Here is an 18,091-nt window from a genome sequence, read left to right as displayed (position 1 = left end):
GAGTTAAAGGGCTTTATGATTATAGTTGAGTTGAGTTGAGTACAGACTTCCAAACCATACACCTGAACAGAAGAAGGAAAGCTGGAAACGCAAGACTGTCAATGATAAAAATAATCTTGCTGTCAAAACAGCAAAGGCAATTGTTTGTCTTCCATTTAAATGCAGCATACAAACCACTTGCAACAAGTATACCTCCAAAGTGAATCACATGTCATTTGCCAATGGAACCATAGCTGGAAATTGTTAATGACCTAAATTGTAGAAATATTACTGTTATTTTGCAAACAACTGTGACAGTGGTGCAGCTAATGAAAAGGCAAGGAACACATGATGACTAAAATATAACAGAAAACACACTGGACCAAATACAGTCATGATGGTTTGTACAAAATCATATGGCAACGCACCACTCGGTGGCAACTCTACTTTTTTTGTGCACTGGGGACATTTTAGATAGATAGATAGATAGATAGATAGATAGATAGATAGATAGATAGATAGATAGATAGATAGATAGATAGATAGATAGATAGATAGATAGATAGATAGATAGATAGATAGATAGATAGATAGATAGATAGATAGATAGATAGATAGATAGATAGATAGATAGATAGATAGATAGATAGATAGATAGATGGATAGATAGATATTTTATTCATCCCCGCAGGGAAATTCATATTTCCAGCAGCATCCTTTCGCTGAGAACAATACAATAATAAATCAAAAAGAATACAATATACAAATACCCAATGTGACGTGCTAGAATAAAAACATTTGTCAGGTACTTTACGATTATTTTCACTGTGGACCAGTGAAATCGAAAAAAATACTTGCAAAGGCTCATTTGGCGTCTTCATACGATGCAAAACTGTATGTCAACCCTTTTCATAACTCCCATTGCCCTCACCTGGGCCTGCTCGTTTGGTGCCAGCTGCTGCTCGTTTCCTGATTGGCTCCCCTCCTTTTAAACTCAGTGCTCCCATTCACTCCTTGTCAATCCGTCAACGAACCTCTGCACTTGCAAGACTTACATTTTGACTCTGTCCGGTATCCTGCTCGTGTATCCAGTATCTGTTATCGATCCCATCTGTCCCGTCCTGTCCGGAACCTTGCTCGTGTATCCAGCATCCAGTATCGATCCCATCTGTCCCATCCTGTCCGGTATCTTGCTCCAGTATCCGGTATCGATCCCTTCTGTCGTGTCCTGTCCGATATCTTGCTCGTGTATCCAGTATCCGTTATCGATCCCGTCTGTCCTGTCCTTTCCAGTATCCTGCTCGTGTATCGACCCCATCTGTCCCGTCCTGTCTGGTATCTCTCTCCTGTAACCAGTATCCGGTATCGATCCCGTCTGTCTGGTATCCTGCTCGTGTATTCAGTATCCGGTATCAATCCTGTCTGTCCTGTCCGTTTTTTTTGTCGTCTGCCCTTGGCTTGCTGTTTTCCTGCGCCTGACTTATCTGTCTCACTACTTCTGCCCAGTGATCGCCGAATCACTGGCGTTTGTGTTCCCATGCATGACTGCGTCATCTCCGTAAAATAAAGCTTGGTGTGAAAACGGTACGTGTCTGGGTCCACCGTCTGTTCGGGTTCTGACAACCCTACCTGAAAATGCTTCCACAGAGAGCTTTGTAGCATGACTTAGCATGTTAGCTAAGACAAACGCAGCCATGTAGAATAATGATCAAGCAACTGCGTACTTACTAACTGCAGCTTCAATATAGTCAAGTCAAGTCAGGTCAGATTTATAGCCCTTAATCACAAAATGTCTCAAATGACTGCACAGGTGACAATTACACGATCCAACTGGCAATGAAAAACTCAAAAACCTGAGAATGAGAAAAATAAGAAACCTCTGCAAGGGGCCTCATAAGTGGCAGATGAGTTTTCTTTCACATTAACAAAAAATAATGTTCCCTCCCAGTCACTATGAAAAGTATACAATTTCTTTCTTCTCCTGCCATTTTTAGTATTTAGAAATCGATTTGGACTCCTTCATGATGCTCAAGATCAAGGCTGCAATTGTCATGCGCGCTCACCTCTGCCCCATGTTACGTCAGAGTTCTCATATTATCAAAGTCTGCTACTTTGAATTTTTTTTGGTTTCTTTTTATCTATATTTTTTATACTTTTGGTTTTTAATTTACATCAATGTAAATACAATTTCTTTTAGAAAAAAGCGCAACACGATTTAATCACATTTTAGACATTGGTATTTCGTGATTAGGCCTTTTTATTTTTTTAGAACGGGCCCGCGGGCATGTGATAATGTTTCCGCGAGGCTGGCGACCTCTGCTCTAGAGCCTGCAGACTCCTTCTTGGCTCCTGGAGTCACAAATAGAGGCCCAGTGTAGGAACATTGGGGCATAGCTTTGACTGCCATGACTACCCATGAAGAACTTCTTTTCCACTGGCAAGAAATCAATGTCAACCTTTGGATTGCTTCTTCTGAGCGCCAAAGAAAAAGCTGCAGGCTGTTGATTCTATTGTCAAATTTGACAGGTTACCATGAGACAGTTGAACATCGCGCTGAATAAGCTGTTCCCTAAAGGATAATACATTTCTTACTTCGAGCATTGCAGGCAAAAAAAACATTGTTGTGATATTGTAAAAGTATTAATATGCCTTTTTATTTACAGGATCAATATCTTAGTGGGTGACTCTGACACTAAAGTATTCCAAACAATGATGTGCGGTCAGGGGAAGCAATAGATGCTATGCCTCGCAATGTCATCATGCAAATATGAAAGTAAAAACATATTTAATGATTTTATTTATTCTGTGTTTTAAGATCACAATTTTGGGATTTTTTTTTGTTTTCAAAATGGCAGAATTTTCTTACGTATCATGACTATTGTTAAAACAGTTAGTATGTAACGTATTACGGTACTGAGCATCTGCAGATGCAAAATGTAGCAGTCAATCCGCTTGCCTCATGGCAGAGGGCAAAAGTGAGACCCAGGATTCTGATTTGGCACATACCCCAGCCCAAAACAATAGAATTAGTGATAACAGCAATTTAAGCCATCCAGTCATTATCTTCTCGTTGCATGGACTTTTTTTTAAACTGGAGAATTACGTATACATCAAAACATTTATCCAAACGGAGCAGTACATAAACTTGATTTAGAAGTTAAGGTAAGACAATAAACTTTTTTGTATGCTACAGTTTATATATTGCTTTCTTGTTTTGGCAATTCAATGATGAAAAAGATGCAGGTTCATATATTTGTAATTCTGTAATTCACCAGACACGAACTTCACCCAATGTGATGATTTCAAACCCTCTAACATAAGGAACAGTATCAAACTGTCCAAGGGCCTTGAAAAATAATTTATTTTGTCACTTAGAATGGGTTATGAAGAGGTTGCCATTGAAAATTGGGTGCCTGTATTTTTAAAATTAGCTTCTTAATCCATGTGACAATGTTAGAAAGTACAGTGTAAACTACAAAACAAAAGGCAGCCACCAATGCAAGGCCAAAGCCAAAGTGTATAATGACTCACAACCAGAGGTTGCTGTTGTTGTTGTTGTTGTTGAGTCACTCAAGGCGCCTAAGGTAATCCTTAGTAGCGCTAGACTCGCTTGTGGGAGGCTCTGTAGTTCTCCGAAGGAGAGGGGGCTGCGACCCTCCTGTGCCGCCAGGCCCGACGGGGTGTGACCCAAGCAAACCAAGCATACGAAGCCTCTGAATTCCTTAGTACGTTCGGACAGGCCGGTGCATGATTTATCGAAGCCCCGTGGGCAGGTAGTACAGGTGATTGGGGTGTGGTCGCAGCAAACGGTTCGAAAGCACCACTGGCATTTGGACTGGGGGCCAGGGTTGCTCCCGATGTTGCCCGCCCTAAGAAGAACAGAGAGAGGAGAGTAGAAGAGAGAAAAAGAGAGGGACAGATAGAAAGAAAGAGAGACAGGGTAAAACGCAAAAAGGGGGAAAAGAGAGTGAGAGAAGTGGGGAGAGAGTAGGAAACAGAGGGATAGAGAAAATGAGAGACAAGAGTGTAAAGGGGGAAGAGAGAAAAGGAGAGACAAAGAAGGAGAGAGGACCAAGAAAGAAAGAGAGAGTGAGTCTGAGTGGATCGAGTAGGATTCGTAAGGCTCCCGTGGGAGAGAGCCCTTCGCAGGACACCACGGGAAGGTTCCTAGTCTTTGTCCTGCAGAGGTTGCTGTGTCAGAATGCGACACATGCGATTAAAACATTTTACTACAGAAGCCCAAAGGATAGCACTTCACAAAATTCACATGTCGTCTTATGAATATTATTTCGTAAAGGAAAAGATGCATTTTGTGGTGAGTGATATGACATAAATCTCTGCAAGTGACAACAAACAAACATGCAAGCTTGATTTACCCAGAGCTGCTCAAAAGAGTGACTAGTTGGAGTTGGTCTAGCTGTAGACTGCAGAACAAGCAACTAAAAATATCCATTAAAAGCTTGCGAGAGTTAATCAAAACTGTCTAGCGGCAGAGCCCAAATCACTGAGCCTAGTAACAGTCGCTTGCATTTTTCTGCTTATGATTTAAATGAAATATATTTTAAAATCACTAAATATTTATTTTACGAAAAAGGGTCACTATGAGAAACACTAGAGTTTTAAAAAACAGTCAACCCTTTTAGGCCTTGTCCCCTGCCACTCTGGCACTAAATGTTTCATGAGTAAAATGCTTCGACATAATAATACATTTACACTGGAACTCTAAGTATCATTAGAGTAACGACTAATTCAATGCAGCAGCTTGCCTTAAAATGTAGTCCTTCGTCAGTGCAATGCGCACACATATGAAAAAAATTGGATAACATCTCCTTGTGGCTATAAAAATCTTGACAGTTTGCATCAATCGTTTAATTTGAAGCTAGAGATCCGTGAAACAGATTTTGATACCATCTGGGCTGACAGACGTGGCAGCACCGACATTCGAATGTGCTATTGTCTTGATTATTGAGCGATGGTAAATGAGATAAGCTGCGATTAAATTTTTGTCTATTTGTCTGTCTGTCCGTTCATCCGTCCATTTTTTTTTTCCCTTATATTTTATTTTTCAAATTGATTTATCTTGGCCTTGTTCCACATTGGCAGACAGTGGGATAACACATTAAATTATACTGTAACAATTTACTTATCTGTAGTTTACTTACAATTTGACAAGTATTTTTTTTACCTAAATTAAATTTGAGAGCAAGTTTTTGTATGTTTTACTTGAGTACATTTTTGATTTTCTTTAGGTATCATAATAGTATAGTATAATAGTTTTTTTCTGAAACTTTGACCCAGTGCAACGTCTCGTGATACAATGAAAATGGCAGGAAAATCAGCCTGAAAACCAGCCACCAAACACAATCTCCCTCTTTTTTGCCACCAATTAAAAACTCTATTCTCCATAAAGAGCAAGCGGAGTCAGGTTCACATCCAACCGCTAACAGTTTTAGTGCTGAATTTTCTTCTTAATTACGATTCCAGATCATTTCGTATCATTCTCATAGTGAAGGGGTCAGGAGGAAGTGGTTAAGGGGGCACATGCAGTTCTTTGGCGCTCCCTAGTGGCTCCCTGGCACTTATTAAAAAAAATTTGATAATGGAAAATCATATGGTATTTGTTGGAGGAAAACATGACTCCAAATTCCAAACATTTTCCAATTAATATAGATGTATACAGTACGTGTTGCCGTTCTTATAAGGCTTAAAAAAATGCTCTTTTAATGGTCCAATATGGCTCTTTTACCTAAACCCTTGCCTGAGTAAGTGCTTTATTGTTGACTGTCGGGGCCACAGTCCTTCAAAACCTGCACATTATTATTCAAGAGTACTCCTATCTTTAGCCTTATCAGAATTCAGTGCATTTTATAATTATCTTTCTTCAATTGTTTGTGTGTCCTTTAAAGAGTGAGCCTATGTGTCAGTTTTTCTTATCCTTTTTTCTAGGACTATCTTCTTCAATGAATGTTACTTTTCCCTCAGTAAACTGATGGCTAAAACGTACAAGTTCTTCCAATTAATCCAAATTGACTTCGCAGCTACAGTATGGACTCCAATTCACATGCATAAGAGGTGGTTATTTTTTCAATTATGTGCACTATTCGTTAAACTTCACACTGACATCACAGAAATGTGTTGACTGTATAGATCAACCAGAGCTGTTCGTATTGTATTATGAAGAGAACAATGTTTATAGCCAGTTATCTTGAATGCTGGTTAAGGTGAAGTGAGCCATAGATGCTTCAGATTGTATTGATCACGTGTTTGGGCTCATGTGACCGTTCCAAATAGACACATCAGATTCATACCATACAGCGTTGATACATGTTTTATGCGGAAACATCTCATAAATACAAGCCAATGTGCTTGAGAAGTAATGCAAGTGAAATGAAGTTGGGATGCCAATGCGACAGATACTGTGGAAAAGTACTGTGGCAATTACGGTGGCAATTAAACTCTTGAACCCTGCACTTTGTTCATTCGTGGTGGGTAGTATAGGAACTCCAGACCCCAGGATTTGGCGTAAACAAGACGTTTCAAATGGGACTGTGTGCCGGCAGGATGCAGGCTCTGATAAAACATAGAGAGAACTGTAGCGTGTTTCCAGCTGATTGATTTAAATATAGACAACTTTGATGGAACTGTGGATGTTAAAGTTAAAAGAACAAGAGCGCATTGTTGAATAGTAAATAAAGAATAACACAATTAATGTTACTGCTACTTGCTCTGAATGTCATAGTGTATGTGTATTTATAATATAATAATAATAATAATTTCCTTGTATTGTCATTCTGTGTAACAATGTACACAGAACGAAATGTCGATTGCACCTGACCCGTTGTAGCGAGCCGATGCAGCCGCAGCCAACAGAGGGCGCCGCCGACCACTTTTTAAGTCTTAGGAATGACTCGGCCGGGGCGCGAACCACCGACCTCCCAGTCTCAAAGCGGGCGCCTTACCATCTAGGCTACTGAGCTATTGCCTCTGCCATATAAGCATAAACAACATCTTAAACCAGGGGTCTCATCTCATCTCATCTCATTAGCTGCACCGCTTATCCTCAGTAGGGTCGCGGGGTAAACCAGGGGTAATACTGGTAATTTTGGCATTGATTCGATAAAAGTAAATACATAGTAGTTTTGATCAATACCTATTCGATACCAATACTTCAATACTTTTTGCTTGGAAATGTCATGATCATCGAATAATCGAACCCCCCCTCCTTGAGTGCTATTTTAGTTGTCTTGTTGACACTCTGAAATATAAAAAAAATGTGAATATGCTTGATGGCTGTGTTTTGCTGCTGTTGGTGTCAGTGGATTTGTTCAGACCGAGGACAATCGACTTTGGCCTGGACGGATCTATTGACACTAACAAAGATGTTATATAATGAAATTGTGAATATGTTTGATTTTCGAGAAGGTTTGTTCAAACCTCACTTTGTGTTTGCTGTTAAAAACGTAATATTGGAATATAATATTGTGAATGTGCTTAATTGCTGTTGAGATTGTCATGATTGTTTTCTGTTTTTAGTGTCAATAAATTTGTTCAAACCAAAAAAAATTGGCAGTGTTTAAATTTTCATTTCATTGCTGCTCTTGTGATTTGGCTCTCCTTTCTTTTGTTGTAAAACAGTTGTTGTCATTGAAGTATTTTAATTTGTATACCGTTAAAGGTTTTTACATCATATTGTGTGTGCCATGGGCAGCACGGCGGAGCAGTGGTTAGCGCGTGTGTGGCACAGTTCTGAGGTTTTGGGAACCTCCTGTGTGGGTTCAAATCCAGCTACCGGACATACTGTGCGGAGTTTGTATGTTCTCCCCGTGCACGCGTGGGTTTCCTCCGGGCACTCCGGTTTCCTCCGACATTCCAAAAACATGCATTTCAGGTGGATTGGCCGGTCCAAATTGTTCCTAGGTGTGAATGAGCGAGCGAGTTGTCTGTCCCTGTGTGCCCTGCGACTGGCTGGGAACCAGTTCAGGGTGTCCCCTGCCCACTGCCCGATGATTACTGGGATGGGCTCCAGCACCCCCACAACCCTACTGAGGATAAGCGGTGCAGCTAATGAGATGAGATGAGATGTGTGTGCCATTTGCACGTAATTATCAAAATATTGTGCAATGGAATGTATCATAGATGTCATGTAGACTTAGTTATATTTGTATTATTGCTGCATTTTCTTGGTTTGATTCTTTTGAATTTTGTTGTAATCAAAGTATTTATATTTATTTAATTCATAAGATTGCGTTGTTATTCAATGAAATGCATTTCCTCAATACAAACAGATCGCACTATTGCCCACGCTAAGGGCCCGGTCACACGGCCGTTTGCGTCTGTATCGAGGCTGAATCACAGACAGAAATTTCTGCCTGTGAAGCGGACGCTGATGGACGCTTTGAGATCGCCATACAGACGAGATACAGCAGTGCTTTACACGCAGTCGGAAATTCACACGCGGTTGGAGGCGCGAAAAAGTTTTGCGCTGCTCAAAACTTTAGACCACGTGTTAACCGCGGGTGGCACACGTGGTACACATGAGGTAATGACGTAGAAATGACGCGGAACGACGTGCTATGGCCGCGGCCAGGGCATGGTTACACGTGGGTAGGACGCGAAATTTCAGCGGGTAATCGTGGGTGGAGCACGGTCATAGCATGTTCTGCGCCTGTATCGCGGTGTTATTACGTGAAATTAGCGTGTTACGCGTGTGACGGTCAAACGCCTTTCTCCGCGTATATACAGCGCGATTTGCCGAGCACACGTCAGTTGTGCTCGAGACGTCAAGGGGTGGACATGGATCCCCGTCACCGTAGTGACCTCGTCTTAATCTATTTTTATTTCTTGACATTTCGTTTCCTTTCATAACAAGATAATAAAATAAAAATGAAAAACTATTACAATAATAACATATTGGCTTCTTCGGTGCCATAGCTTGAAATCTTCGCGGGACTGTGTCTTGAGCGGTTATGATTTCTACAGCCCGGTGTTATGCCGAGATTTGCATCCCCTCGCTACTACAACCACTTTTACCTCGTTTTATCTCACTTTTATATCACTTTTAGGGAATGTAATGGCGAACATATAACCAAATCCACTTCGTCTTGCATTTGTTGGGAATGTAATACAACTTAAACCATTCCGTTTTTGTTGTGAACGTAATCGAACAGTAATGCACACCGTATATAAATCACTTTTGAGAACTGTTATGCACTCTACCGTAAAGCTTATTATGCAGAAATAAGCTTTATGGTAGAGTGCATAACAGTTTCAATACGAGCGATTTGAATAGAAAAAGGCAAAATAAACATGTCACCTGCTCAAAAGTGGTTTGTATACGGCGTGCATTACCGTTCCATTACATTCACAACAAATACAAAGACGGAATGGTTTAAGTTGTATTACATTCCCAACAAATGCAAGACGAAGTGGTTTTGGTTATATGTTCGCCATTAAATTCCCTAAAAGTGATATAAAAGTGAGATAAAACGAGGTAAAAGTGGCTGTAGTAGCGAGGGGATACAAATCTCGGCAAAGATACATTTCTCGGCATAACGCCGGCTCGGCAGCTTTTATACCCGTGGTCCACACGAGAAAATGACGCTGAAATGACGCGATGAGGAAGCGGAACAGTCGCCGGCGTCTGTTTTGCGGGCATACCACCGATGAACAGCGGGTTGGCCAATTTTGCGCATTTTCCATCGCGGGCAACCACAGGCAAAAAAAACCGCAAAATTTTACCCGCAATACAGACCCAAACGGCTGTGTGACCGGGCCCTAAATAAGCGGGGCTCAAGGTGCACTTCATGTGTCTTCTTTGTATATATTATTAGGTATAATGCTCTAATGATGATCAAACACCCCAAAAATTCCAATGAAAATCACCAGACTGATGATGCAGACTCCCCAGCTCCAGTATTTTTCTATAGTTTTAAAAAAAAAGGCTATTGATTTTTTGAAATTTCTTTTCAGGTTCATCAATGGTATTCACTCATCCAGAAAAGGTGTTTTGTGTGCTTCAGTTTGCAAAAATGTAATCACTGACTGTTGTCTGTTGCATTTCGCAAAGATTTTGGAAAAGAGAGGAAGTTAATATGAGATGGCATGGTGAAATCATAATGGATGGATGCCTTTGCCGGCTAAAAGAACAGGAAAACTGGTCAATGGATGAATTAAGAAAGAGTCTGGTGACTTAATTTTCTAAAAGGATGGGGCACAACCACACTGGAGCCTCAGGGTTAGGCAGTTTCTGAACACAACACTGCCACAGAGATGCATTTGACGATCTGGGCAGAATGATCAAGTTTTCATGTCCTTGCTACCTAAATTGCCAGATCTCAAATCTTGCTATTACTTTTTGTGTGGATTTGTGAAAGGATTGGTCCGTGTGCACGGGCGGCATGGCAACTGAATAGTTGGCACATCTGCGGCACAGTTCTGAAGACATGGGTTATAGCGACCAGCCTTCCTGTGCAGAGTTTGCACGTTCTCCCCCGTGCTTCCTCTTACATTCCAAAATCATGAATGTCTGGTTAATTGGCCTGTCCTGATTGTCCCTGGGTGTTAATGAGCGAATGAGTTGTTTGTTTCTGAGTGCCCTGCAACTGGCGGGCAACCAGTTTAGGGTGTCCCCTGCCCATTGCCCAAAGACAGCTGGGATAGGCGCCAGCACCTCCGCGACCGTACTGAGAATGGATGGATGGATAGTATGTTCAAATACATATGAAGGAGCTGAAGGCACAAATAACAAGCTGTTGCAACCATTGACGAAGCTTTGCCGAGACGCATCCTGGAAAGAAAAAGGGTACTCACATTAAGCATTTTTGACCAATCCATGTGGAATTTCAAATTACAAGCTTTCTGAATGTATCAGATGTGTTTGAACTACTATTATTATTTCCAATATATTCAATGTCAAAATGTGTTTTGGGACACCCTGTATTGGTGAGGACTAAATAATGATCACTCAATATTGGTTTGTCCATGCCAAAACTGCGTACCCAGAAGAGTTTGGCAATGCTGGAAATTACTGAAACAAACCAAAATCCAGCCTAAAAATTCTGGGATGAAACTTACTTGACTGAGGAGAATAACCTTTGCTAAAGTAATGAAAACAGAGTGTGGAGGAAGAGAGAGCATGTACATGACTCAAGACAAGCTTATCTGTGAAATGTCAATGCTTGGGCAAGCATGGCTGTTTGTCGAATAGGTTCACTTATCTTTGCTAATGAATAAGACATGATGGAGAAAATTACAGAAGTCTATAGAAACATTTTAACCACCACATCAAAAAAAAAACGTACAATCAAATTGATTGTGAGTTCCTTCGTAATGCTCGAAAATAATGACAGCAAATGACAAAATGGCATCACAGATAATCAGGCAGGAAGGAAGAGATTTTTTTGCAGCTCACGCTTTGTTTTCAGCTTATTGATGCCAGGCTAAATATCCAACTTATCAAATAAAAAAAAGCTGTACGTATGCATGATATTTACCAGCCTGATAACAGCAAAATATCATGTGATAGATATTGGCTTAATAGCTCAGAAAGAAATACACCTAATAATTGGTCCCCTGGATTTATGCCATTATAAACAAACTATCAATAATCAGACACTCCTTGTTTAAAGAATTGAGGCACTTATGTTGGTAATTTTGATTTTTTAAACTAGTATGAGGTAGCACAACTTGTTGGCAGAAGAAGTAAAATAATAAAAACGTAAGAACAGAACTAAATGTTAAATGGTATGCATTTATATAGTGCTCCCAAAGCACTTTACAATTTGCTTCACACTTACCCATTCACACACACTCACACACAGATGCCCGAGGACACTTCAGCATGTAGAAAAACAAAAAACAGTAATAAAGAAATAATAACCACCAAAAATAATGACTTGCCGAACTGCACATTCTAAAGGGGAATTGGGCTGCTGGTTCTGGCTTTCATAGTCGTCAGGGGGCAGATGTACGAACGCGGGGTCCATTCTGGTCTGAGGATTCTGTCAAGGAAGACCAGAACAGAGCAGGAGACCCCAGAGCGTTCGTACAATTCTTGATTTGGGGAAGCGTAAGGGTTAGCGGGAGACGCGATGACCGTCGAACGTCAGCAGCAGCAACGCCGTGAAGACAACTTCGGAAGACGTAGCCAATCGTAGCGTGGGACAGAGGCAGGTCGAGTTTACCGGGACTGGAGAGAAGATCGTAGCGTGGGACGGAAGCAGGTCGAGTTTACCGGGACTGGAGAGAAGATCGTAGCGTGGGACGGAAGCAGGTCGAGTTTACCGGGACTGGAGAGAAGATCGTAGCGTGGGACGGAAGCAGGTCGGATCGGAGGCAGGCAGGCAGAATCAGGTAAACAAGAAGGCACAGGTAATCGGGAGAGTCATACAGGGTACAGAAGTATCCTCAGACGAAGAGGTCTCCGCGTAGCGTGCTTAAAAAGGGAACACAAACCAATCAGGGAGCGCATTCCAGCGCGTCAGATGATTACCCCAGGTGGCTCCATTTAGGTAATCATGACAGTATTATTGGGCTAAGCATTTGCAGATGCACAGTGAGGCAAAAAAATTCTCTTGCCACAAGGCAGAGGACACGCACCACAGCCCCGAAAAATAGAATTAGTGACAGTATTAACAGCAAGTCAAGCCATCCAGTAATTGTTTTCTCGTAGCATGGACTTTTTATCAAAATGGAGGATTAACTATATATTGAAGCTTTTATTAAAAAAGAACAGTGCATAGACTTTGTGTATAAGGTAAGGACAATAAAATGATTTGGTTTCTCTGCTATAGTAATATATATATATATATATATATATATATATATATATATATAGGGCAGCACAGCAGCGCAGTGGTTAGCGCGTGTGCGGCACAGTTCTAAGGTCTTGGGAACCTCCTTTGTGGGTTCAAATCCAGCTACCGGACTTCCTGTGCGGAGTTTGTATGTTCTCCCTGTGCTTGCCTGGGTTTCCTCCGGGCACTCCCGTTTCCTCCCACATTCCAAATACATGCATTTCAGGTGGATTGGCCGGTCCAAATTGTCCCTAGGTGTGAATGAGCGAGCGAGTTGTCTGTCCATGTGTGCCCTGCGATTTGCTGGGTGTCCCCTGCCCACTGCCCGATGAGTGCTGGGATGGGCTCCAGCACCCCCGCGACTCTACTGTGCAGCTAATGTGATGAGATGAGATATATATATATACACATATAGCTTTCCTGCGCTGCCAATCAAATGATGAATAAAATGCAGTTTCATTTATTTGTGAATTCGTGCGTCACCAGACAAGATCCACTCCGCACGGCACCGGTAAAAATCGTATTACACATCATTAAACACCAAAATACAATTCGGGATGAGTGCTTTTGACCATCTAAGTGTCTGTACAGAACTGCAAACGAAAAACAGTCCCAAATGTTCACTCGTGTTTCGACCTTCCCCATACACAAGGTTTTCAAATGGAAAACAACAATAAACCCTGAAATTTAAAAGGAAAATGGAATGAATGAGAACCCCGGAGGGCAACAGATAGAGCACAGATGCTCTTGAAAAGGTCACATCATGTTTGTGTTGCCGAAATAATGTGACATGTCACTTGAGTAGGTCCATTCAAAAACCCCCTTGACCCTTACATTGGCTGAGGGCTTTGTTGATCGCTTTCATGGTTGGGAAAGAAATAAGGCGTTCCGATGATGAAGGCATGAAATTTCCCAAAACTTGATCAAGAAAAAAAATCATAACAACTCAATCTTTTTTCATTATGAAAATGTAGCCTCGTAGATTACTAATAATAATGCTGTACAATTCATATACTGTAACTACTGAATTCATCTTTCACTTTTTATAATCTTCTGTGAAAATGAAAACATCAAAAAGAGAAGAAAATGTGAGATTAGGAACTGGGCTTCGTATAGCTAAGATAAAATGTTCCTATCTGAGGGCACAGCTGTGGGGACATTTTTTCAAAGAGATTTTCTTCAACACCAACTGAGGAAAAAAACAAGGATTCTAATCGCCCGTGATGACTTCTTCAACTTCACACAAGGAGTCTGTTTTCCTCTTTGATATCTGAGGCTTTAGCTAAAGCTGAATACTGGCCGCAATCTCAAAACCAAGGGAATGGATACATTGTGAGACGGAGCGATCAGTCAAAGAGACTCCGTCATCAAAAGAGTGCAGGCTCATTGAGATCCACTCATTCTCAGTGGAACGGCAGCTCAACTCTCTTGAATCGAATTGTGCATAATTTTATTTGTCCCCTTTTCAAAACGACAAATACTGTCCCTGCAGAAATTATTTTTCATAGGGGATTTTTATTCTGAGCAAAGGCATTGATGCCTGGGGCAAGTGGGGATTTTTTTTAAATCACATTTAAGGGTAAGGCTAATATGAGGGGAAGCAGGAATTGAGGCAGTCATGCTCAAAAAAAAGGATGGTCTTTAATTAGGTACAAGGTAAAAAACAATCAATTTTACCAGTCTGTTTATTCTTAAACGCAAATAAAGTGTCGAAACAAACGGATTACAAGAAACATCGTCCAATGTTTGCGGCGGATTCTTATTTATCTGTCAGGATTATTAGGCATTTTGGAGTTCATGTTCTACACGGTTGTATTCTATGGATTGTCTTTGATGTAACAAAGCCATTATTGTGGACATCCAGTTGAATATGGACCAGAGGACGTACTTGTGAGTTACGCCGGCTTTATTGTTTTTGGGTACCTTATTTCAGACTGATAGTGATGTTTTTCTGATGAGTATATTTTGAAATAGTCATCATATCTCGAATCCCAAGAGTTGGCGCTTTCCAAGGATGTGTGGCATGACGTATTTCAGACACTGGTGACATCGTACAAACACGTATTTGTTTATCGAAAGTCCGGCGGCCCACCAGTGTTCATGTAAGTTATATTATCAAAACTTTCGGTGCACCATCTTTCTTGGTAGATATTATGTTTTAATATAGGCAAATGTGGCTTATAGTCAGGTGAGCCTTATAGTCTGAATTTTACACTACTGAGATGAACTTTTGGTTCTAAACAAAAAAGTCAATGTTAATTGTTAGCATGTGTAATGTTAAATTTTAAAACATTTTTCAAAAACTGGCTTTTTTGGATTGAGTATTCAATATTGGCCAAGGGAAGTACATTGACCTGTAATAACTGCTACAACAGCACAAATCACAGCAGAGAATCAACCAAATAACAGGTCTTTTTTTAAAGCCAGTTCATGTATATATCAATATAACATAACATAGTCATGAGATATTTTCTCCATTTATTAAACAATTATGTACAAATACAAGACATGGAAAATAGTACATCTCAACATGGTGTAAATGGCTCTGAGTGCATCTGATACAAATATACACTTTGACCACTGAAAAAGGTTACATGATATCAAGACTCAGTCTGAAGAAATTCAAGCCTGACATCCCTTTTTTTTTTTGCTTAAGGATTTATACGTTTACAGCTCCAGTCCACAGCTTTTAGGTTCATAACTTCTCCACAACACACGCATTAGCCTTTTGACTGTGACCCATAATTAACCGTTCACTATACGTTTGGAAAGCATAATCATGCAAGTCCCTGAGAGTTTTATTTTCCCCCTACTTTGACATTTGTTCATAAGGGAATTTTCATCAACAGTTGACGACAAACCAGCTAGCAATTGAGGTCCTCCTGGTCTCACCTGGTCACAAGCAGTCCCTGCACAGCGCCACCTGCCCTTCTCGGTAGTCCCTACAGGGACAAAGGCGTTGGTATTTGATGCTGGCGCCGGCACAGCTAAAGAGCAGCGGATCCTGCTGCAGGCAACATTCCGCATGTTCTGCTGAGAAGGCGGGAAAGAGGTGATTCATCTCTGACTCCAGACCGGCACATTGAAAGTCCAGCCTACGAGACAAAGGCGGACGGCAGCGGTTGGTAACAATGCTTGCATTCTTCAATCTGATGATGTAATAAAACATATTGTATTAAAGGCTGTTCCAAATCATTAAACATGCAAAATGTAAGGGAATGGGACACGTTTTTTTGTATAACATATCTATATATTTCTTTGGCATACAGTAATCCCCCGCTATTTCGCACTTTGGTTAGCAATAGTCTACTACCACACGGATATTGAATTGAATAGTTTTTATTTTTATTGAAATTAACGTATCAAGCATTGTGTACTACAAAAAACAGCACACAGCAAATGCTATCAAGAGGGCAGGTTTTATGTGTGTGTGTTTTTTTGGGCGTGAATGTGTGCGAGACTGTGACAGGCTGGTGTATGCTGTCAGTCAAACAGTGGAGTGGGAACACCCGTCAATGTGGCCATCAAAACAAACTGCGAACTACCGTGACAGCTAGCTTTTAGCAGCTCGTAATATTGATAATAAATTTGTCGATTCAATCGGACTCTGAGGATAGTCAGGAAGGCGCAAATAAATTGTGATTAGCGGATGGGCTATGTAACAAATCTAACAAGCCACAACAGCCGAGCCTGTATCTCACCAACTCCAGATTTCGTATCCGTAAAACAGCTGACTTAGAGGTACAACTTTTGGGAAACCTCTCAATCGGGATATTGTACTTTAATCATCACTGGTAACCTGCTTATTCCAAGGATACCCAATGCCAGGGCGCAGGTAGCCGGCCGCTCTCCAACTTGCTTTCTTACACTTAAAGGAGAAACCCTCCAATTGTGTGGTGCTTTGGTATAATGGCAATAAAGATCACTAATTCAACTGCAACCTATTTTCAAGTTTGACGGGGGGGTTCTTGTCTCCATTAACCGCCATAAGCACATGAATTCGTTGTCATCCTGAACTGTGATATCTTCTCACATTTCAAGTTTTTACTTTCTTAGTTTTCGACAGTTTGGCCTTTCCCAATATTACTTCAAATATGCACAGGATTCTAAGCTGGCAGTAATATAATGCATTTAATTTTAGAAATATGTTATATGTTATCTGTTGCATCTTTATAAGAGAGCAAAGCAGCCTCGTCACATTTATTCTGCAGAACAAAACAGACAAATAAAGCACGTCTCACGCATTAAAGGCTTCCTTAATGTTGATGAAACGATACAAGGCAGGTTCGCAGATTAAGCCCGCATCCTGGCAGGCCTTCACACACGACTCGCCCTGCAGCGAAGCCAAGAGCTGCAGAGTACCGAGGGGTGGCCATGATGAGTAGGAGGTTATGTTGGAGGCCCAATTCAGGATGCTGGAGTTGGGAAGGAGCATGAAAGGAGCAAGTGGGCTGCCCTGCCACAGCTTCGAAGCGTTGACAGGAGGAAATTGAGCTTCAGGAGAACAAAAATCCTGCAGGCACCGATAAAAAAACATTCATCTGCCTGTAACCGTAAAGTGAGTGATGGCAGATAGAATATTTAAATGAGCAGATTGCCGCACATCTGATAAGAGGAATAACAAAAAGCGGTGAAAATGCAAGAGCTGCTTGACAGATCTGACAAGTGCTTGTCAAAGAAATAAAATAATGCAGTTATACCACCGAATAACAAATGAGAATTGAAAGCTGAATTAGGCTCCTGTGAGAGCTTAGATTAGATGCCCTCCCTACAGCGTGAGCTTTTCATAAGACTCAGGTAATAACATTTTTTCCGACATGTCCCTCTGGCCTCTGAAGCCGTTTATTAAAGTGCCTCAAGCAACCACAGGCAGTAACTTGTCTTCCAATCTCCTTCTGATAACTTTAAAACAAAAAGGAGGCAGACATTTACACATCTGATGTGTAGGCCCGCGATTTGAGATGGTGAGATAGTCTTAACATGAAAATTATTTGTTTTTGCACACAGACAAAAGAATAGCTGGATCTAGAGTATCTATTCATTTGTGAAAACTTCAAAGTATTTAGAACTTTCACAGTCCACTGACATCAAGTACAGGAATGTTCTATATAAAAGAAGATAATAATACAGAGATTGCCTTCAGGAAGTCATTAAAACAATATATTCTTATTTCTTTATTAATTTTATCTGATGTCTTAAAACAGACTTGGGAACTCCAGTCCTTGAGGGCTTTATATCCAACATGCTTTTTGGAGCTTTCCTTTCTTCAAATTAGGTAATACAAATTATGAGCGAGTTAGCAGACTGGCCTTCTCAAT

General features: G+C 40.9%; 1 protein-coding gene across 1 annotated transcript in view; it reads right to left on the bottom strand.

Moving 5' to 3' along the window:
• Positions 1 to 15,237: 15,237 nt before the first annotated feature.
• mgat5b (alpha-1,6-mannosylglycoprotein 6-beta-N-acetylglucosaminyltransferase B) overlaps positions 15,238 to 18,091 on the bottom strand; it is a 103,749-nt gene continuing 100,895 nt past the window's right edge. Inside the window, exons 16-17 of the mRNA XM_088355280.1 lie at positions 17,015 to 17,286; positions 15,238 to 15,868 (exon numbers count right to left, since the gene is read on the bottom strand). Of these exons, the coding sequence (XP_088211406.1) occupies positions 15,670 to 15,868; positions 17,015 to 17,286 (471 nt within the window). The 3' untranslated portion in view covers positions 15,238 to 15,669. The remainder of the gene's footprint in view (positions 15,869 to 17,014; positions 17,287 to 18,091) is intronic.

The sequence above is a fragment of the Urocampus carinirostris genome, chromosome 1 (assembly GCF_059441175.1).
Source record: "Urocampus carinirostris isolate Australia breed hairy pipefish chromosome 1, RoL_Ucar_1.0, whole genome shotgun sequence".
NCBI lineage: Eukaryota > Metazoa > Chordata > Actinopteri > Syngnathiformes > Syngnathidae > Urocampus > Urocampus carinirostris.
The sequence above is the reverse complement of the archived record's forward strand: the minus strand, read 5'-3'. Positions and strand labels throughout refer to the sequence as shown.